The sequence below is a fragment of the Odontesthes bonariensis genome, chromosome 17 (genome assembly GCF_027942865.1).
Source record: "Odontesthes bonariensis isolate fOdoBon6 chromosome 17, fOdoBon6.hap1, whole genome shotgun sequence".
In the NCBI taxonomy this organism is placed as follows: domain Eukaryota; kingdom Metazoa; phylum Chordata; class Actinopteri; order Atheriniformes; family Atherinopsidae; genus Odontesthes; species Odontesthes bonariensis.
In genome coordinates this window covers 16,539,668-16,555,553 of record NC_134522.1, presented here as the reverse complement: position 1 = coordinate 16,555,553, position 15,886 = coordinate 16,539,668, and the positions used below count along the sequence as shown (strand labels likewise).

Sequence of the window (15,886 nt, the reverse complement as noted above, 5' to 3'; positions counted from 1 at the left end):
TGTTCCCCATTATGAAATTCTATCCATCTTATTTTTCTTTAAAGAATCTGAAATAACCCTGCGCTACTAACTCCTCCCGACAAGTAAACTAAATCTTTAAGACAGAGAAATTAATGGCACAACTATTCAAGAATTCAACTCACCTCTCCTTGGAGATGTTCTTGCTTTGTCGTATCCAGGTGTTCTTGAAGTCGTTGCAGAACTCGTACCAGAGCATGAAGACGTAATTCGGAGTCACTTCTTTATCCCCAGACTTTGGTTTTACACCAAAGTAGCTCGCCACATCCTGGAAACTGCAGAAGGAAACACAGCAGAAGCTTGAACAGCCGTAAATGACCTCGGATGGGGATAAAAGTGCACTTTGGTGAGCAGCTCAGCAAGAACGGCATGAACAGGCTACAAGAAAGTTAAGTAGTTCCAAAAAATAATGCAGAATCCATTGTGAACACATTTTAATTTAGACATTGCACCACTGAAATTGATGGATGTAGTCAGAGTAAGAGGCGAGAAACAGAGCTGGAAGGAGAGTGTCCACCCCGCTGGGGCACAGGGGAGAGCCAGTAGCGGCGGCTCCATTATCGCATTGACCTCCACAGCCTGCAGAGTGAAGACTGCCAGAGGAGATAGAGATGGCCAAGAACAGGCACACCATCTCTCTCTCAAACACACACACACACACACGCTGAACTGTAGAACTCACAGCTCCAAGAAAATACTGGCAGACAATCAACGATGAAACATCAGACAAATCTGATCTGTGTAAATATATGGATTCTCTGTAGCACCACTGTTAGCCAGCCCCTCTGCTAATTCAATTGTAACCAAATACGAACTCCTCACGAGGCTCTCAGCAGTACACATATGACATGAAAAACAGCCTGCTGCTTCGGATTCCCTCCGCTAACACAAACATGAAAGAGCTTTTCTAGCTGTGCCTGTCAGAGGGTTGATAAAAGGGGGCCATGATTCAAGGGACGCTGTCCCATTGACACCCGGGTAGGCTCTGACCTCCAGATGCTAGGTGGCTTTTTGTAACACTAATATAAGACATGTTCAGGTGGAGTGAAATGGTGCCCAGCGAGAAGTCTAAAAAAAGCAGGAATTTCTGCTCCCCATTTCCTATTGATGCTTCATTTTACTGGGATGCTCAAAACAGGGAGCGCTGAAGATCGCTCTGAAGGTGGAAGAACAAGGCTCCGAGATGTTTTGATTGACCAAACAGACGTGCCGTCACAGGTAGTCTGGCTGCAGCTGGCCTGGTCTAGCATGACGAACAGGGACTCTTATCTGTCAGCTCCTCTCCTGACCCAGGGTCATTATGTCAAAGCTCGAACAAATCAAGCAAATCGAGCTTTTCTTTTTAGCCACCTGCGCATGTGAAACAAGTAGAGACACAAAGCAGCACTCAAAACAGATGCAACAAACTAACACATGCCTACAAAACACAAGCAAAATCAAGCAGATCTCTGTTTATTTGAGAGCACAGACCGATTGCACTTGCACACAAACACAGAGACTTCTTTAATCTATGCTATGATGCCATTGCCGTGAGAGGGTTTACTGCAGCACCCACAGTCGGCATTCCTTACTGACAGCTATAAAAAAAGACCCATTACAAAACCATGAACAGCCGTGAGAATCAGAGGAATATTTGGACAGGCAACTCTGCATTCCTTTGTTTCCCCAGTAAAAAAGACAGCAGAAGTAAACTGCATGTTGTTGGCTGATTCAGCAGAGGCACAAATCAGAGGCCATTTTCATCTTATGTCCAAGAGGAATAATACGCCCACTTGCACCAACAAAACCAAAGCTTTACGGTGACTTTAGAGGCGGCACTTGGGCCAAATGAAATTGAGCGTGATGGGGGAGAAGGAAACTTAATGAGACAGAACTGAGGACAGAACCAGGAAACCTCGGTGGAGCCCAAACATGAAGCAGACAAATTAAGACTGCATGTTGAGGAAAAAGCCAAGTAATGATCAAACAGGATATGAACTTTGTAGATGTAATTGTCATAACGTAGACGCTTGACAATTAGGCTTTAAATTGCTTCGAGCAGTTTCATTAGAACTTTTTCGGTTATTTAAAAAATAATGTTACTGTGTTTCTTGGCAATGAAACATATTTATGTGCCTCAATGACGTATTAATCAAAATCTCAAAATATGATTAGTATGTTTTTTCTAATTTTCTAGCTACACCAGAGGAGTCCAATGTTAAAATTTGCGTTCATCTCTAAATGTGAAAAAATGCACTTCTAATTCCACATTTGCCTAAAGTGCTACTGCAGGTGTGTATTGTTTCAATGTTTCCAAAAAGTTGGCATGCTGTGTGAGATGTAAATAAAACCAGAATGCAATAACTTGCCAATGATTTAAACCCAATTTTTTTGGTTGAAAATAGTATAAGGACAACATAAATGAATGTTGAAGCTGATAAAAGATCACTGTTTATTATTTCCAAAAAGTTGGGACGAGTGCATGTTTACTGCCGTCTTGCATCACCTTCTCTCTTAACAGCACTCTGACAAGACCAGCGGCTGTAGCTTTTGAAGTGAAACATTTTGCTTGATGAAGAATTTCGAGTGCTCAACTGTGCTGGACCTTTCGCATGTTATGTTTTGTAATGCAGCAAACATTTTCAGACAGTGACAGGTCTTGACTGCAGGCCGGTTAGGCTCTTTTAATATTGTATTACCAGCAGAAAGTGCTTTGGTATTGCTATTGCGCATAATGCCATTACAATTTTCCATTGAGAAACACAAAGACAACAAGTCTCACGAGGAAAGGGTAACCTCTTCTCAGCTTTACTTTTAAATGACTTTAATACCCAATCCTATTACTGTTTTCTTTCTATTTAACCGTTTGTTTTTGGTTACTTTGGTTACTTTAAAAAGGTGTTGCTGACATCAATTAAAGAAGGAGAATATATTCAAGACAAAACAGAACAATAAGAAATAAATAAATGCATTTTTTGTGTCCCTTAACATCAATTTGACATGTTGTCCTCATACTATTTTCGATTAACTGATTAAACACCCACAAATCATTGGCATCTGTAGATTTATCTACATTTAAGGGTATAAAAGAATGATACAAAACAAGCTCAAGACCACAAGTTTTTGTTTTACATGAGTAAATAGGTTTGTGGGTTCTTCCACTTAACAGTGGAGGATAATAAACTGAACATTAAGAAGAGGTTCTGGGAATTGTAAATGTTTTTTTCTAAACACCTGCCATTTGTGTAGTTTCCATTCAGACCAAATGAATCCGTTCAGAAAACATCTAGTCAAGGCAAAATCCAGATTTAAATATGAGCAGATACTCTTATAAAAGCTTTCAGTTCTTGTCATTAAAGAGGAAAAAATAGTTTTTTAAGGTATAACTGAATTAAAAGAAAATAATTTTATAAACTATTTCGATAATGAATTATTACTTTTCTGATTTACTTTTTGAGTTAATTTCCCGTCTGGCTACAAATGGAATACTTTTTGGCATTTTACACTGTTGATCAATCAAATCCCGTAATTTAAACTGTTTCTGGGATTTACAAGAAAGAGAGAAAAAGTTTCCCCATTTTGTCCCGTTTCGTAATAACTAAGAAAACAATAACCAGAATAATAAATCAAATAATTGTCAACTGTGGTTCAATTACAAAGTTTTTCTTATTGCCATGATCTGAAAACATTTTGAGGGTTGACACGTTGCCCTGATTCTTTTCAGTATCCTGATTCATGTTGTTCTCCCCTGCTCTCTGATGTGGACTAACAGGTTGAGGCCGAGGTATTTTGTCACACCGTGGATGTGCCGTCTTTTTCTTTTGGCAATAATTTTGCCACTGCTGCCGTTTGTGCGACGATCCCTCAACCAGAACAGATGTGGGAGCCCACCCAGGGCCCGGAGAGCCCGCTGACGCCCATATTCATCAACAGCGTGTCACTTTTACGAGGTGGCTCTGTGGGAACCTGCGAGCGAGAGAGAGACCCCTGCCTCCCTCCTGCTTTACCTAGCACCAGGCAGCCAGCCCCTTTCCTAGGTGAAATTAAAAGGAGAACTTCATTAAAAGCAAAGGTGCCGTCAGCTGCGGGACCCTTTTGATCAATATTCCCCTCCAAGTTCAACACCTTAGTTACAGTGGTGTCACTCATGCACAAGAGGGTGCAAATGCACACAAACACACACACACATTTAGGTGTGGTTCAGTGGATATCACTCTATAGTGAGGGAGGCATTCAGAGAATGAGAAGTGCAGCCATACTTAAATGATTCTGTTGGCTCTAAAACGGCAACATGAAGCAGAGCAGTTCAGAGCCATTTGTTGAGTTATGATGGTGTCCAAAGCAATCAACTTTCTAATTGTTTATAGGTTCCATTTTCTTGCGTCCGGTGTCTTTCACTGTCTTCTTTATGTGCTCCAGTGATTTATTTTGGAAGCTGGAGCGTTACGATATAAAGCAAACAACTCTGCTCTCTATCCAAACACAGAAAAAATAATCTATTTGCTTTGTTTGTCTGCTCCACCATCTTTTTCCAATATGAAACGTTCCAGATATGATTTCCCTCGGACAGCGAGCTCAGCGGCTGCCAGTGTGTCTTATGCCTACAAATCAAGATGCCTCTCATAAAACTCTCGGGAGTCTTCTGCACAAAACATGGCAGATAAGAATGATAGGAACAGCAGGGGAGGAGGCTCAGGGCATCCAGGTTTACACATTTATGTGAATTCAGATTGCTGTTTCTGTTGAGCAGAGGGCAGTTTTATTTGTCTTTACTGTCAAAAAGGCCTAGAAGTTAGCACAGGTGTATAACTGCTGAAATGTCAAATTCAAATCATACTTAAACTGCCCAGCCATTGGCTGACTTTTTCAACAAAGCCGATAAATACTAAGAAACAATTTTTTCCCTCTGGAAACTTTATCAGCTGCTACCAATATCGTTTACATAAATAGCAATCGTTGGACTTATCTGATACCAGCCATGTTATCTCTATGAAGATAAGGTAATATCGCAGAAGTGCTGCGTCTTGTGCTTGTTACAGTTGGTTTCCTACCTTTTCTGAGCTGCATTGAGCCGGCCTTCTTCAGCAGAATGCTCCTTTTGAGCTGCAACACAAGACAGAAAACATTTAGAGAGATTTGTGTGGCAGATTATGAGGCTTGTGTTGACACAGATAACCAAACATTTTGTGCTGACAGCCACTGACACCAAAGGGCGGCGCTGTGTTCATTAGTTATCCTGAGCGTTATCAGTTCAGGGGCGAAGAAGAGGAGCTCAGGGTTGCGATATCATGGAGAGCGAGCATGTTACTCATTTGACTGCTAAGCACATTGGGAAGTTTGACATGTCTCTATGTGTTGACGCTCCAAAGTGTGAGCGAGTGATGCCTGGGCTCGGGGGCAGGGAGCGGTGTTCTGTTTGTGCAGTGTGTGTGTATGTGTTGACATACATGTGCGTGTTGTAGCTAAAACAGAGAGGCTTGGGAACTGGAGGCTCCTGTGGACTCTTGCCATGTAAAAGTGTCTAAATGCAAGGCAGATGTGTGCGGCGGGCCAGGCCGAGGTGCAAGAATTTATCTAGGGCCAGAGAGTGCCTGTGATCTCAGATTTATTGCATTTTTCCAGATTCATCCTTTTTACAATGATGGGGGACCTTTCCTACTTGAAGATTTAAGAGGGGGAAGTCTCCAAAAAATTGTTCAAAGGCAGGTTTGGGGGTCTTTTGGGAGAAGGTGAGCTAAAGCCTGCGATCAACAACCCATTTTATTTTCACTCCTTTTTTTACATGTTGTTGGGTAAACCTAATGAAGGGGGGTGGCCATGTCTGGAATAAAAGAAGGAAGGGGAAAAGGAGAGGGGCCGTGACCAATGGCGTTAGTCTCAGTGGGGGTCAGGCTGGCGCCTGAGGTACCCCTCTGGTGCGACTGTTCAGAGGTGGCACAGGAGCCGAGAGGCTGAGAGAAAGAGAACGGCCCAGCGAGGGGATGTGTGAAGTTTCTCCTCCTCTGCTCCCAATGTTAACATGAAACCACTAGTCGCTAACTAGAAAGTTATGAGACGTGCATGCTGAGAGGGACAATAAATTAGGGCTTTAAAACTCTGACACACTTTTCCAAACGGCCGCTTTACCCTGCAGCTAGATAACAAAGAGATGAAGAGCGGTCTAAGAGGGATGCTGAAGATTCCCGCAAAACATCTTCCCTCATCTTCACACTCATCTCTGAGCTCAGACGAGTCTCAAAGACTTCATCAAAACCAGCTTCCGCAGACAGTTATTACCAGCAAATTCTAACTCGTCTACGTAATTCACAATCACTCTAACAAGTGGAGGTTTGGTTGCTTGGTCTGACTCACGGACAACAAAGAAAGTCCAAAGATGTGATGATACACAAGTTTTTTCCATGGACAGCCAGTGAAATGAGACGTACACAAGCTGAGATTAAATGCAGGAATTGTTTTTTCTGTTAGTCATGGAGTATATTTAACTTGAAAAATATGTCACTCAGAGCGTCCCCAGATGTTGCAATGAGTTCTTATTGAAGAATAAGTCAAAAAAAGAATATTAGACAAACATATTTATAAGTAACATTGATCTGGAAATTTTGTTTTTTCCATTTTGTTCTTTAAAGAATAGTTAAAAATAAGAGTGTCAAGTCTAAAATGAAGATTATGAAACACTGATCAAAGGGGACATAATTAAAACAGATCAAATATAATAATGAGAGTTCTAGAGGTAAGACTCAGCCTGAAGGAGGAGCAAGAGCAGCCATACAAGAGGATGGAGCCCTTGATTTAGATTCAGGAGAGATCCCACAGGTTTAGCACGTTTAAAAGGCAGAGCGCATGGCATTTAGGCTCACCTGCAGGATCTGCTCAGGCTAAACTCCCTGCGCAAAGTTTAGTCTGTATTTGTTCATTCTCTGCATGAGGGAAAAATTACTCTGTCCGAGCAGACTTCCACCTCTTTTCTTGGTTCTTACATGTTTGTTTCAAGATGTAAAATCATGTGTGCGACACATGTATCTGTGCGCGAGCTGCAAGAGCTTTTACCTGACTGAGAAATTCACTCATTCCGAGATGAGTCAGAGTTTTACAGCCTCAGCCGCCCTTTGATGTGAATGCTATTGCTTTGTTTTTGCCCTTTTGAAGTCATGGAATCATTGCAAAACGCCGAATACACTGCACTCCTCCCAAAGCAATGTTAACATGAAAAAAAAAACGTTTTTAACAAATATTCTACAGGAAGGTTTATGTCCAGGATGTGCCTTTAAAAACCGATGCCATTTTGTAGCCAGTGGAAACCACAGTCTTTGACACTGACCAAAGCCTGCGGGGAAGGAACTCATTTAAATAATTCTGGTGGATGATGTCTTTTCAATGCTTCTTCCAATATCAGGTCAGAGTCTACAGGCTAGCAAAAGCATTTGGGAAAGGTGGATTTTAATCTGGCTGACTAACCAGTCTCTGGTGCCACCTCACCAACCCCTGACCTGTAATGTGAAGCGAGCTCAACATACCCAAGGTTCATTTTTTTGATAAAGCTCAACCAATCCTAACCACCCTAACTGATTAACAACACAGAAAATCAATTGTCTTGGAGGCAATTAACATAATCTAGACAAGTTTACAAATGTTACCTGCAAATCTTTTGAGGTCAACAAGGTTAAGCTTTGATAATTCTCTAGTTAAGATAATCAGTTACTTCCACTATAACTCAACGGATAAAATAGATTTAGTGTCAAACTATTGAGCGAGACATGAGAGAAGAGACTTTCGACGCATACACGGAGTTCCCATTTTTTAAAGAGAGGTGATCCTTTCTTATCCCAAACACAACCCACTCTGCGGCAGCTTGGGTTTTCACCATCGTGTTCCATATGGATGCATCCACGTAAGAAGTGAACAACTACTGACACTGGAAATCCAGGGTTAAACCTTAAGTCACCTCATTAAGCCCGGCAGTACAGACCCCTGGTACTGGTGTGGTAGCAGGAGAAGAAAAAAACTTTTTTTTTTTTTTTGTTTAATGGCAGTAACTCAGATGCACAGAAAGGTTTCAGTGAAACAGAAATTTCAGCCCAAATCTTTATATGTGTTTAATTCTCACCTTCAGCTGCTCACTTCCTGCTGAACTAAAGTAATAAAAGTATTTTTAATCAGCTATGTTGGGACTCTGTGTTTGTCATTGCTTTCTTTTGGGGTTTATTTCAGGCTTCTCATAACCCCAAAGCAACGTTTGACGGCACAATAAAAGGCATAAAGTTGGAACACTTTGACAGGGTGTCAAATGTTAAGTGTAAAAAAAAAAAAATAAAATAAAAAAATACACAAAGAAAGAGGTTTTGGCAGCTGTTCACCAGTGCCTGGGTCAGAAAAGGTACAAAGAGCAAGATGATCAGAGTGTTTCAGGGAAGCTCTGCTCCCGTGCCGGTGGTCTCCAGGAGGCATCCACTGAGGCCGGCCAGGCTTTACAAGGCCGAAGCCAGAGATGTCCTGCCGGCTTTATAGAAGCTGAGAGTACATGAGAACCATGTTAGAAGCAATGTGATCCCTTCTACAGGCCTGTAGACTCCTGTCCTCATGCTGTCTTACAGCGCAGCGAGACGCCCTCTCTCAGCAAGAACAAAAACACACACATGCACTGGGAGACAGATCCTCCGGCAGCCAGCTGACTGTCTGACATAGCAAAAAACATAATTATAACTCTCTCTTTTTTAAAGGCCCCATGCTGTGTATCTGGGTGAAAACAGGGCCTTTTTACCTCTGTACGCTCGGTTTCACGGCCATCTCCTCGGCCGTAAATATTCTGTCCAAATGAAGGTTTCATCTTTGAAGACACTGAGAATTTTCTTAACAACGTCGCATGAGACAGACCAGCTTGTGAGTGGGACCAAAGGCAAACATTCATTATCACTACCTGACGGTGAGGACATGAGTGTGTCATTGTGCACGATTTGGAGGGCGTAGGAGTGATTTAAACAGCTTATCCTTCATCTCAACTGACGGTCTCAGTGGCATAAAAAGATTTAGGACAGAAACCCAGTAAAAGGAGAGCCAGAGATTACGCAAACTTATTCAAACAAGGTGACAAGCCTCTATTGCCGTTTTGGCAGCGCAAGGCTACATCGGTGATTTAATGCAATGAGTTTCAGCGGTAATGTCTGACTTTTTATTTTTGTTTGATTTCTTTGGCAGTCATTTTGCGTGTTGGCTTCGCACTGGATCTCTCTTTCTGATTCTCTTTTTTTTCTGTTCGTCTGAAGGAGTTTTAAAGTACACAGAACTTAATTGATATTGAGTGAGTTTGGGAGAAAAGGCTGAAATTATTTAATTTGCTTGCCATCAACTTAGCAACTTAAATAAAAACACTGAGAAGCCACATTCTATAAGATAAAACCAAAATAGTGAAAAAAAAAAAAAAAAAAAAAAAAAATATATATATATATATATATATATATATGTATGCATTAAAAAAAAAGAAATTTAAATAACAAGCAGAGTTAAAACAGGGACACATGACTTTGCAGCAAATAAAAAGAATATCAGCCCGACTTACCAGAAGATATGAATGCTTCCATCTTTTCCTTAAAAGGCTGCAGGTGTTCCTCTGATGAGTTAGCGCACACTTTCTGCACATCCTTCTCACAAGCTGACGGAAAGAGAAAAACAAAGAATAAAGGTCAGACAAGTGATGACCAAACAGGCATTAACGGCACGAGTGAAAGATCTAAAAAAATGCGTTATGTAGAAAATGGAATACTGAAAGGGGGTCTCTAATGTTTCTGTTAAATAGATCTGGGATACTAAAGCCACTTTCATCGTTACACATATGCGTTTGTCATACACACATCTGTCCAGACAGTGCAACAGCAAAGAAAAGTCTCTGCTGGGTGAGCTGCACGTCTCATGTATCGGGCCTTCAGTCCTGGTACTTGAAATTCGTTCCTGTGGAGAGTGGCGATCCATCTCGCAGCCATACTGACCTCCGATGATCTTCATTTACATTACATCAAGTATTGCAGGAGGGAAGATTGATGTGAACGACGGTTTAGAAGAAAAAAATTCCCAAAATGATTTTACAATGACTTGGAGGTTTTTGCCTTCATGGCACACGTAAGAACCTTCTCTGTAGAAAGGAACAATTTTTTCATTTCCATATGGGGACACTAGGTATTGTATAAATTTTCTTTCCCTCTCAAAAACTACTTTCAGTTCAAAGGCGATGCTGAGATCTTAGACTTATCAGGTCCTACTCATCTTAAATAGCCAGGAGAAATAAAAACAAAACAAAGAAACGCATACAAAATAAAAAGCTCAGGTCCCAAGACGGCAAGAAACATGCTGACAGGAAATTACACCGTGTCCCACTGGAAAGAAAGAAAAACAAAAAAATAAAAAAAATTGCGTATGGCCGCGGTGATTGGTTTCGTCCACATGGGATATTTGGATGGTTCAGTTTTTTTTTTTTTTTTTTGATCCAAAGTGGATCCAGGAATTTTCCATTTAGCCTTGAACAGGTATGCAGTCTTGGACTGCTCTTGTTTTGTTGCCTGTTAGTGACCTTTACATCTTCTACTCATCATTACAGACATGTGTAATGCAGCGCCTACAGCCTTTGTACTGCGACAATGAGATTTAATTAAACTGTGGGCGCTTTCAGTTTTTACATTTTGAACTTTAAACTTCAGTTTTGTTTTTGTATAGTTACCTTTTTTTTCCCTTGATCTCCTCATTTCTGCTGTTACTACTGGTGAATAGCATCAAGTGGTACTGGTAATATATAATACTGTAATACTATATATATATATATATATATATATATAAATAAATAATACTGGTAATATGCTTTTCAGTGTGTTGCATTTACTAATATCTTCAGTCAATTTTGCTAACTTATATTGAAAAACATTTTACAAAATGGTGTGCAGCACAGTGGTATTGTTCTTTACCCAAAACACTCTACTGCATGCGAGTGCGGCAGATGTGTTTGTGGTTTGTGGATGGTTTTTCGTTGTCGTGCCAAATGATCCAACTCACACAAGCTCAGAGGAAACAGCCGTGACTGAGCACGTTCCAGCTGAACCTTTCCCCATTTCCTCTCAACTGTAAGCCTAGGTTACTATGCACACAGGCGCCTGGTGAAAGAACTTTGGCAGAATCCTCTAACCTGTAAGTCATTAATGGCCGCAATAAATACCTTTACTTGCTTATGACTGCATTGCTAAATTGTTCTGCAACAGAACAAGATCATTAACTGGTCTGGCTGCTGTCTTACTTTGCTGCGTCGTAGCTTTTAGATCGTTGCATGCAGAGATGCTGCACCTGCAACGCAGTATACTCAGACTATGACATCTTTAATTCATTGGATGTCTTGATAATGTTAGGGAGGAAACGCAATGTGTGAGCATCATAACTGAGTAGTTACACACAGTCACACCATCTGAATGCCGAAACACCTTTTAAATATAGTGAAAACCAGTAGTTATATATACATATATCAAAAAAAAAAAAAAAAAAAAAAAGAAATCAATGACCAAACAACTATGACAATCAAAACAGTATGTTTGGATAAACCATGTTTCCTTACCAGAAATCCCCCAACTCAAAAGGACCCATTAAAATCGTGTTCAAAACAGCAAGTCTACAATTTAGAGGCGGCTCACTTCCAAATGTGGTCCAGACAGCAAAAGCCACAAGGAGGAAGCCCACAAAAACACAACAGCTGTAAAGAATAAAAACTAAAAGCTTGAGTATGAGACATTGTCTTGGAGTGATAACACACTTTTTGGAAAAGTGCATTCAACAAGGAGGATTTGCCTTTAAGTACATGAGTGATGCCACCAGTCTAGCCAAAAGACCTCAGATAATAAGGGCCTTTGCTGAAGATTTTTCTTTTCACAAATAAAGTCCGTGCAACTGGAGCGCGAGTTGTAATGTCCGAGGTAACGAATAGCCTAAAAAACTAATACGAGACAGAAGGAATGGCAACAAAAAAAAGAATATTGTGGTGTGGCTACAATATGTTTTCACATCCAGCTTTTTTAAAGACATGTTTGCATAATTTTTCCTTGGATGGGCTACATGCATGATGGAAAAACGTGCTCCTTGTTCATGTCCAGTAAATTTGTCACGAAAAACCCCTTAAATGATTATTACTGCAATTTGATATTTTTCATGTTTTTTTTTAATAATCTGTGATCAGTTTAAACTCACGTCGTTGCAGTTTTGTTTGTTTAGCAAATATGCATCAAAACACAATGACTGTCTAGCTTACAACAACAATTATACAACCGTGTTTACTCTTTCATACTGAGAAGCCTATCAGGCTCTTTGTCCACTCATGGAACCACAGAGGACTATTTTACCACCACAGACAGCCAGGATATTGATGGGAACCACAGCTCCGATCTTTAAAGTGCTCCACTGTTGGCACAGAGGGAAACAGATTCACTCAGCAGCTTTGCAACAGGGATGTGAATGTCGTCTGTATCAATACATTAATGAAATCAATAAATCAGTGAGAGTTGGGGTTTTGTGCTTGACTCCACGTCCTTAATAAAACAAGCTTCAAGACGCACATCAGCTTATTGGTCACTGAGAGGTCTACTGACTTTATTAAACCTGCCAAACAAGGGAAAACTTGAATTTTTCTTTAGATTTTTTAGCAGGAATGTACAACTAGCCACTCTGTGAGGATAAACAGAGCTAATCAGAACCGATGTGAGGAGGCACTCAACCAACACTTGCAAATGTGCATCTCTATGGGGCCGCTGCTAAATCCATCATATCTGAATGGATGAGAGGGAACAGCTGTGTGTAAAGGGGGCGCTGCCGGCCGTGGAGTCCGTGATAAGAAAAAGCAACAGGAAAGCCAAACTTCTGCTTCACATCCGACCCCGTGTGGTTTGTAAAATTAATGTCTTTGATAGCAATATGTACTTGTAAGAGGAGAAACATTTTGTTCAGTAAGCTTTGCAGGGACCAGGAAATCTCAGCACACCAAGACAATTCACAATTACAATGTGTGGATTTAAAGAATATTGTCAACAGTGGATGGAAAAATCTGTGGAACACCACAATATCTCCACTCTGGCTGTTTGATGAATGTTTCCAACTCCAAAATGTGGCAATAACACCCCGCCACCGCTCCAACTCTGAAGCAGTGGATCATGGTGAAGCATAAACATTGAGGGAGTTAACAAACAAGAGCAACTGCACATACAACACATGTGTTTCTGGTTTCTGCACGTAAGATAATGCACCAGCTGAACAGCAGCTCCAATTCATGTAATATTTTTCGCCCCTTAAGAGTCAAATTTAGTTGTACAAATACATACATGCAGAAACAGACAATGACACTCATAAAACCTGACGCAACAATATATTTTCTTTCGAGGTTAAACCAGTTCAATGCTCCAGCTCTGGCGTATTCTAGTTATTTATACCTGGAAAGAGAATTCTCTCACTGATCTCCAATTATATTTAGTTCCAGCAGACTGTCAGGCTTCCAGCTCTCCTTTCTATGGGATGAAAAATACTACAGCCTCTCAGCAAAGCCAGCCAAAAGACTGCCTCAGCAGGGAAAAGGTAAGACCTTCTCTCCCCGCTTTATCCCCCATAAATCAAGCCATATACAACTAACTGCAACTCTTCTCCCACATTTTTGCCGGAGAGCACAGCACTGACAGGTAAAAGACTCTGACCGGGACTTAGAATACGAGGTGAGACATTAACCTTGGTAAAAAAATATGGATCCAAAAAGTGTGAAAAAAAAAAAAAAGATAATAAAAAAATCTTTCTACACGAGTCAGGACTGTATTCATCTGCGCTTGTCCTACTTACTCAACATGTAAAAAAGTCTTATCTAGTAAAAGAGCTCATTTGCGTGCTGATTAAATGATTTAAATGCATTTGCTGAAATATTTACAGTTTCACTAAAAATTAAGAAGCGGTCTTATCTAGTATGATCATATGCAACAAATTGTTTAAAAAAAATCCCCCAAATTTCACATTATTTTTGTCCAGTTTAGTCAGAGGAGGTGCGACAGCATCTCCGCATGCCGACTTCACACACGGTGCTCTGAGTGGAGCCTCTGTCGTAAAACAGACCTCAGGCTAAAGGCGCTGCCTGAACCTGACATTAAAGGCCATTTAAAATCAGGACACTGTCTGATTTGCCACAGTGATGAATGCCTAACCTGGGCCAGGCCTTCTGTGAAACACTAAACTCCTCTGAGTAGCAAATGAGCTCTGACTGTTTCTTTTTATTTGATCCTATTTCATTCGGTTGCATCCCTGCCCGTCTGTCTTGTTCAATTATGTGGCAGTTAAAGGAATCTTTTTGTACGTAGTCACTGATCTGAAAGTGGTAATTTGAAAGGGTAACTTAAATAAGAATTGTAGCTTCTTGTGAGGAAGATCTAGTTGAACATAATTTCAGTGATGGAAGTAGTATTTAGTTCTTAGACAGTTGAATGAACACGTTAATAGCGGCATAAAACTAAATGTAAGACATTGCTCGCTCAGAGTCCTACAGTAGGTACTCGTGGCCTCTCACTCATCCCTCTCCCTTGAGTGGAGTCCAAAGAGAGGTCATCACCCTCTCCCCAAACAGGAAACCCCATCAAAAGAGGATCATGTTTCTGCAAAAGCCAGTGAAGAAGAGGGCAGCCAAGCGGATGGCGGCCCGTCCCGGAGCATCACCGATGACAAGCAAAGCAAAGAAAGTCATAACTCCTGCTTGGACACTCATGTGTAGATTCAGATGCAGTATCTGCCAGAGATTTGTTCGTGATGAACACGTGGAAACTGTCAGCAGTGATATGAAGGAGGGGATCAAGCTACGAGAAATTAATTCCTCACCATTAGCATCAAGTCTCTTGACCTTTGTTCCAAGTCTGGAGGGCAAGACACTGCCAATCACTGCAGTCGCCACCTCAGGATCAGGTGAGGGGCAGGTCGCTTCACTCGCCAAAGTCAAACATTGCATGTAAACCTCAGTGTGATTCAGTGTTAGCTTCGCAGTGTCAGACAGCGTTCACGTTGTGGATGGAAGTGATCTGTGTTAGCTTTATAATTAAGACCAGTTGCGTTCTCTAGGCTGGTTTATAATAGCCAGGCATAAATATTTATTCCTGGCGGCTGAAGAGGATAAAAATGGTGGGAGTCATAGGTGGAGCTCACCAAACATCCAGAATCCAATGCCCGCCCTCTGATGCTAATACCCCCGAGGACTACTGTGCCAGACTGCGCTGCAGTAGAGATCAAATACGAGGGCCCTTATGTTGCATTTATTGTCTTCAGGTCTTCCATTTTTCCTAATAAATGAGTGACAGCTTGAGGTGGGTCTGGGTACTTTAGTAGAGTCTTTGTATTTTTCCCTCAGGTCAGAGAGGAGAGGGCTTTAACAGCAATGTGGAGCATATCTAATTGCTTTCATATGCCGTATTATTGCTTGATTTAAACAACGACAGACACCAGGGGACTGGGGGGCATCGCCTTTAACCTCTGCATGGCCCTGGCCAAGACTAACTGGCTGGCTTACTGAGTGGCTTGGCGGCCAGGACGTAACAAGAACAGAACATCAAAAGTGTATTTGTTTATTTATCCTCCAACTGTTGCTGCAAAGCGGTCTAATTGAAATGGAACTCTTGTGATTACTCTTGCTTTAAAAATGCCCTGGAGACCAAAACACGAAGATGCTTCTAAATGTTCTGCCACTGGTGTCAAAACAGGAGAGCCTGAGGTGTTATGATGACAGTGGCAGTTAAGATGTATTATTTGGAAACTGGGAAAAACTGCCGTGGGCCTTCCTAGGTCCTGAAATGGGTGCAAAACTCACAGAGTGGAGGCGGGAAGACGCCATTAGAGGTTCATTTACATTCAAACTGCT

General features: G+C 41.2%; 1 protein-coding gene across 2 annotated transcripts in view; it reads right to left on the bottom strand.

Moving 5' to 3' along the window:
• Positions 1–15,886, bottom strand: part of LOC142402565 (formin) — a 51,177-nt gene that overhangs the window by 3,346 nt on the left and 31,945 nt on the right. For both annotated transcript variants that reach the window (XM_075488098.1, XM_075488097.1), the window contains 3 exons: positions 9,551–9,643; positions 5,049–5,100; positions 144–293 (listed from right to left, as the gene is read on the bottom strand). In XM_075488098.1, coding sequence (XP_075344213.1) covers positions 144–293; positions 5,049–5,100; positions 9,551–9,643 — 295 coding nt within the window. The remainder of the gene's footprint in view (positions 1–143; positions 294–5,048; positions 5,101–9,550; positions 9,644–15,886) is intronic.